The sequence below is a fragment of the Urocampus carinirostris genome, chromosome 6 (assembly GCF_059441175.1).
Source record: "Urocampus carinirostris isolate Australia breed hairy pipefish chromosome 6, RoL_Ucar_1.0, whole genome shotgun sequence".
Taxonomy (NCBI): domain Eukaryota; kingdom Metazoa; phylum Chordata; class Actinopteri; order Syngnathiformes; family Syngnathidae; genus Urocampus; species Urocampus carinirostris.
The window spans coordinates 19,432,882-19,439,858 of NC_142354.1; the positions used below are offsets into that span (position 1 = coordinate 19,432,882).

General features: G+C 37.4%; 1 protein-coding gene across 5 annotated transcripts in view; it reads right to left on the minus strand.

Annotated features, from left to right (window-relative positions):
* cfap20dc (CFAP20 domain containing) overlaps positions 1 to 3,677 on the minus strand; it is an 80,289-nt gene extending 76,612 nt beyond the window's left edge. For 2 of the 5 annotated variants that reach the window (XM_088338150.1, XM_088338152.1), the window contains exons 1-6: positions 3,287 to 3,452; positions 3,086 to 3,175; positions 1,535 to 1,628; positions 995 to 1,067; positions 355 to 469; positions 109 to 262 (exon numbers count right to left, since the gene is read on the minus strand). In XM_088338150.1, coding sequence (XP_088194276.1) covers positions 109 to 262; positions 355 to 469; positions 995 to 1,067; positions 1,535 to 1,628; positions 3,086 to 3,175; positions 3,287 to 3,307 — 547 coding nt within the window. In that variant the 5' untranslated portion in view covers positions 3,308 to 3,452. The other 3 variants (XM_088338149.1, XM_088338151.1, XM_088338153.1) reach the window with 3 other exon arrangements.
* Positions 3,678 to 6,977: the final 3,300 nt, after the last annotated feature.

Below are 6,977 nucleotides of genomic sequence, written 5' to 3' on the forward strand. Positions count from 1 at the left end.
TCATTTAATTTTCATTTCAAATGCATGTCATAGATGTCAACGATTTTGAACATTCAATAGCGGTAATGGCTTCATTATCTTATTGGTCGTGAATGTGAGTCTTCTTACCATCGTTTGTGAGTACTAGTGGCTCTGTTTTCACGGTGAAGATCCTCCGCACTTTGCAGCTGGCAAATAAGGTGATGCCATCCAGGGACAAGAACTCAGCAGCCTTGAACAACTCTCCGGTGAAGGACACAAGGTCAACAAACAACATTGTCCACTGGGACAAGAGAGAAAAGATTTCCCATGTTAAATGCAGCACAGCTCACCCCAAAACAATGACAGCATGTCTGGGATGAGTCAGGCACTCACAATATTGCGTTTCACTCCTGCCAGGGGTAGTTTTGCATGCCAGAGTGTGGCGGACAACTCTTTATGCACGGTCGATAAGTAGAGTCGTCTTTTCAGGTGGCTGACATCAGTTACTCTGCAGCATAGGCAAAACAGGGCACGTCGTGTATCACCAGACAGGAGTGCAATATACGATGCCATGACTATGGTGGCAGTTTTCGGTGCTGTGAAATTCGTGCAAAAAAACACCAAGCGCGCGCGTGTGCACAAACAAAAATAGGAAGGAGAACAAGAACACACCTGAGTCTAAAAATATTATGCATGAGAAATATGAAAATAAGCAGGCTGTATTCATGAAGTTGATTCATGTATTACTAGGTTGCCTTTTCAGAACAAGCAAACAACAAACACAATATGCTATTATTGGATTATAAAGTCTGATGGGTGCCGACAGTAAACAGTTTGTGGGAACAAAATTTCAGTGTGAGGAAAACATAAAATAGCAAATTTGGAAATAACCTGAACTGCATCTCAATGAGCAGATTTTCACAGGATCAATCATAAATATTCAGGGATTTATTTTAATCAGTAAAGAATTGAGAAAATCTGTAACAGTTGAAGATGTTTTATCTTTGTAATAACAATAACTCGATCAACTTACACAAGCTCCATAGAAAAGTCTTTTCCTTGGGGAATATTCACCTGAATCGCCAGGAATCGTTGGAGAAGCCCCACTAAAGAAAAGAAACATCGTTTTTACAGAACATATAATGATGTATAGTGCATGGCCTCCAAATGCCAACACAACACATTATTTAAAGATTGATATACTGGTCTTTATTCCGCACATCGTTTTATTAGATGGCCTTCAAACTTTTCCAGAGTCTATCCGAGATAAACGAAAGGTTTTTTTTTTCTTAGTCATAAGAAAAATGAATGCAGTTGTTTGTGATAAATCAATGCATTCCACACCCATCACTCCATTACACGACTATATCTGTTCTCTTTGTGAGTACTATTTTATGAAAGTACAGTCTAACCTACCAAAGGCATTCGGGGATAACACACTTCAGTGTCTATTTTGTTGTCTTTATTGATTCCCAAACAACACTTGTCTAATTTTGTGTGCATTTTTTATACCGGAATATTTGAAATTACCTTGAAAACTAATCCCTAATTTTCAATCCACATTAAAACTTACATGACATTTTTGCATTCTCTGGCAGCATCATCTTTACGGTCTTGCTGTTACCTTCCAGACAGTAAACGAATCCTTTGACTTCTTTGTTATACTCCTGAAAAGAAAAGTAACATTTGCTCATTTTTTTTCAGAGCCACTGAAACCTTTGTCAAACCAAGAATGTTCATGCCCTTGGTTCTCTGCATCGTATTCCAATTTCCAGGCTTAGAGAGTAACAGAATACATGTAACGAAAAAATGTAAGGTATTCCATTACAGTTACAGAAGAAAAATACACAAATTACAGGTATAATTGATTATTTTTAGGGATAACTTCGCAGGATTATATTGTAATTTAAACTATATTTACGAATACAAAATGCCCCTATTGAATTGTGTCTATCATAATTTCAATTACTGACGCTAGAGATACAGAGAGTAATGAGGTGTACACACGACATGCGCGTGCATTGTGGTAACATCAGTATCTGTTGCGGAGACTCATCCACTACTGCATGTTTGTCACACTGTTTTTTCTGTATTTCATCCATCCTTCAATTTCGCATTCACTTTTTTGAAATTGACTGCAGTTTTGTGAGGCTGATCATGAGTGTGCGTATTGGGCAAATGCTTTAAGGCACGTTTAGTCAATTTGATTGATGGTTTTCTTTTCGTATTTATGAGTTGATTGTTTTTAAAAATTCACCAAACGATCACTGTATTGCTACATTGTGAGAATGTTTTACTTTATGTTCATTAAAGTTGTAAATAAGCGGACCAGCATGACCACTTACTCCATAGATGCGCATGCACCACAACACTGTTAGTCAAGTCATGTTTATTTGTTAATCACAAGGTGTCTCAAAGGGCAGCACAGACCACAGGTTATTGCAAACTACACATTACACCATCCCCTGATCTAAAACCTACATTAGGGCTGGCAAAAAAACAAAACCCCAACATGAAGAAAATGAAGAAACCTTGAGAAGGAACCGCACATGAGGTCATACCCCTTCCAGGATGACCAGTTTGCAACAGATGTTGCAATGACAAATAATACAAAGATATTTTCAACGTGAAATATAGGTCATTCATAGACTATAGAATAGAAGTGTGTTTAAAGCCTAGATTTAAACAGTTCCACTGAGGACGCAGATTGAATCTCAGTGGGCAGAGCATTCCACAGAACAAGGGCCGGAATGGAGAACGCTCTCGAACCTACGGATCTCTTCTTGGCTCTTGGGATCACTCGAGTAGTTGCTTGAGGTTAATGTGAACTAAAACGCATGATATCTTGTCTAGCATGTGAAAGATTTTTTTTTACAATATTACATTTTCCATTCATCTTTTTTTAATCGTGTTGATTTGGTATTTTATTATTATATTTGGTATTGTACTAATCCAAAATAATTAAAAGTAATCAAGTCATATCACTGCAATATTATGGTGTTTGGATTACGTTACTGATTACATATTTCAACAAGTAACTAGAAACTGTATCGGATGACATGTTGAAAGCAACCTTCCCAACCCTGCCAATTTCACCGTTGAAGTTAATGAAACGTTTTCTTACTTTTCGTATAGCAGACTGGCCTCCAAAAAGTTTCCATTTGGCCACAGGATCTTTCCCTTGCCCGCTAAACACCTCAATCCCGGCTCCACCCTGAAAAAAACCCAACAACAAATGACAATTGCCATTCAGCTAACGCTAGTTATGCTAGCTTTACTGTACACCGAACTCGGACACCACATCGTTTAAACAAGGCACGTTTACCTGATAATTGCGTTTGAACATTTTCACTTTCTGGTACCATAAAAAGAGAGGAACATAGCTGGATAATTAACGTTGTGTTTGGCAACTTCACATTCGCTTTGAGTTAAAAAGAGAAAAGAAAAGAAAAAACAACAAATACACAAACGTTGACATCTATGCGGTATTCGTCGCCATGGTTACCTCCGAGAAGGAAAGGGAAGGATTCAGCCAATGAACAAACACTGCTCTCCGCCAATCGGGGATGCTGTTACGGGTGAACGCGTAACAAACAGAGACCGTATATAAAGACTGCAAACGCTTATTTTGATTATAATGCGAGCTAAAAAGATACTGGTAAAGTCATTGGTACAGTTCAGGGATGGTCTTTTCAAACAAATACATATATCCACTGAAAAAAAACGATAAAAGTTGCAGAAAGTGATAGCGTGACGTCACTCGTCTTTGACAACGCCATAGCACAGGGTTGGCGAACATGTGGCTCTTGGCCAATAAGAATGCGGCTCTTTGCCTCATCATATTTTCTATATGCTGTGGCTCTTTGCCTTGTTTAAAGTTTAGTTTTTTTGTGTGTGAGGGTGGACACTTTCCTTTAAATCAACACAGGAAAAACTTGTCAAAACGTCATATTGTCAGATATAACGAAATTGTGAATATGCTTAATTGCTGTTAAGATTGTCAAGAAAAATTGTTCAAAGCTCACATTGTTTATTTGCTGTTAATAGTGTAAATAAAATTGTTCAAACCAAAAACCAAAAAAAAAAGAACAATACTTGTTGTATTGTAAGGACAGAAGTGTGTCATGGGAAATAATGTTTTTAATTGTGTGTGTTTGTGTGTGTCTGTCATAGCAGGTCAGTGCGTGGTGTGGCTCTTTGACTCTCACAGTTAAAAAATTCGGATCTTTGTGTCAAACTTGTTCGCCACCCCTGCCATAGCACATTAACAATTTGTTAGGATCAATCATCATGCATGGTAAATTGTCTGCATTTATATTGCGCTTTTCAAGTCAATGAAGACCTCTCAAAGCGCTTTACAATGTGCTTCACACTTACCCATTCACACACACATACTCACACACCAATAGCGGCCATGCAGCCATGCAAGGCGCCGACCTGCTTATTGGGGGCATTAGGGATTCATTGTCTTGCCCAAGGACACTTCGACATATAACTCAGAGGAGCCGGGAATCAAACCTGCGATCTCTTGTTCCCGGACGAGCGCACTACCTCCTGAGCTAATGCCGCTATTACTTTTACTTTTTCTTTGAGGAAGAGCCAACGTATATTCAAATATTTCAGAATTAAATACAATATACTGTATTGTCATTTCAACGTGTCAAAAACAGCAAGAAATTAAAGGACTGTACAAGAAAAATTGTATGATAAAATACCGCAGTTAGCTCAACAGCAATAATCAAAAAATACATAAAGATAATCTAAGTACTGTACTGCTTAACTACATACATTCATTTTTACCTCTATACCTCTATGTTTTGCAAGTTGGGCAGCTCGGCGGCGCAGTATATATATATATATATATATATATATATATATATATATATATATATATATATATATATATATATATATATATATATATATATATATATATATATATATATATACAAATACTGTATAACAATGTCAAGAAGAGAACTTAAGTACATTCGCTTGCACAATATTTAAATAAAAAAGGCCAGTAATGGATATAAATTGTCAATTTTCTCTCTTTGTCCCTGTTAACATGGTGACACAATATTTACATGATTTCTTTTTCAGGAACAGTGACATTTGTACATATTTGGTTGCAACTCATTGCTCTATTTTTTTTCTAGGTGTTTATGCCAATTTGTGGTGTTACCACAGTAGCAGACAACTTTACTACAAAAATGACACATGACATTGTCCTTATCTGTGATTAGAATCATGTCCACACTGCACTGCGCTTTTCTTTTGCCTTTGTCATTGTTTACACACTCAGGCATACCTTAATTTGGTCATAGGCGCCGGGTGAGAGACAAAAGAGCTGCTCTATGTACATAGAGAAGCAGCGCTTGGAGGAAATTGGTGGAGGAGCGAAGTATGGATCCCAGGACAACATTATCGAACCGATTCAATTACTAGCGTAGTAGCTATAACATCAATATTTGAATATTTGGATCGATCCGCTCACAACTCGTGCCAAGATGTTCTAGTTGGAAATTCACTTAAAGAATGGCAAGAACCGGAACAGGATCAGGTCCCAAATGCGTGACGTTTCTTTTTTTCCCATGTGTTTTTGCCAATTTGTGGTGTCACCACAGTAGCAGACAACTTTACTACTAAAATGACACCTGACATTGTCCTTATCTGTAATTAAAACCATGTCCACACTGCATTGCGCTCTCCTTTTGCCTTTGCCATTGTTTGCTTCTGGTACGGTGGCTAACATGTACAGTATATTTACCCACTCTTCTGCCGGGCAGGATGCAGCAGCCGGCTCGGTACAAAGAGGTGCTAAAAGTGTGGCTGTAAGTTACACACTCGGGCATAACTTAATTTGGTCATAGGCGCCGGGTGAGAGACAAAAGAGCTGCTCTATGTACATAGAGAAGCAGCACTTGGGGGAAATTGGTGGAGGAGTGAAGTATGGACAGGACAACATTATCGAACCGATTCAATTACTAGCATAGTAGCGAAAATATCAATATTTGGATCGATGCACCGACAACGAGTGCCAAAATGTTTTAGTTGGAAATTCACTTTAAGAAAAATTAGCACAATGTTACTAGAAGTGACACCCCATTTGACCTATAATTTACTGTTTTATATATTGGGCATAACAATGTCAAAATGTCTAAACAACCCATCTAAAAATGCATTCAGAAGTAATATTTATCAAGGCTGAAGAACTTCTGCAAATACATTTCCAAGTGATGTTATGAGATCCTTACTTTTCAAAAGCCCATATATTTCCTTTGTAGTCAGGAAAGAAATATCAATACATTACTTTCATTATTGAATGTGGGTGTAGTGGTGTTGTATGCCGGAGTGCATTACATTGAAAGGTGCTTTAGATTTATGACTGGATGTTTTAAAGGAATAATCTAATATAGAGCTTTCAGCTTGGAATCCATTAGAGTGAAACGCAGGAGAAGAAATCACAAAAGAATGTAGAACATGTGAGTGTTTAATGCATACTGAAAGGTGACTGGGAGTAAATTTGAATTGCAAGGTTATCGCATTGTAAAATCTTATAATACTGTTACTAAATTTAACAATTCATAGTTTATGTCTTGGTCAGTTTCAGGCTAATTTGCATATCAATACGGATGAGGAAAATTGAAGTCATCCCTAATGCGGAAAGCAAATGAGTATGTTAATTTGTGTTAAAAGTCACCAAAGTGTTAAGTGGTGGTGAATATTTTTAATCAGCCCAGTTCAAGTAGCTCTCATATACTGGGTTTGTAAGGGTGCTTGGAATCAAAGACTAAGAAAACTTTGTTCGAAGCATCCATTCATCCCATAATCATAGGAAAATACAAAATTCACAGAATAGATATCCATAAAATCTAATACACGCGAATAACCGAATATAAGCATTAAAAGTGCAGACATAGTACCATGAAAACTTAATAGCGACATAACTAAACAAGTCAATGATAAAGTGCAACTGTGTCCGACTCTCATCATATTTCCTCCAGAAGTAAGGG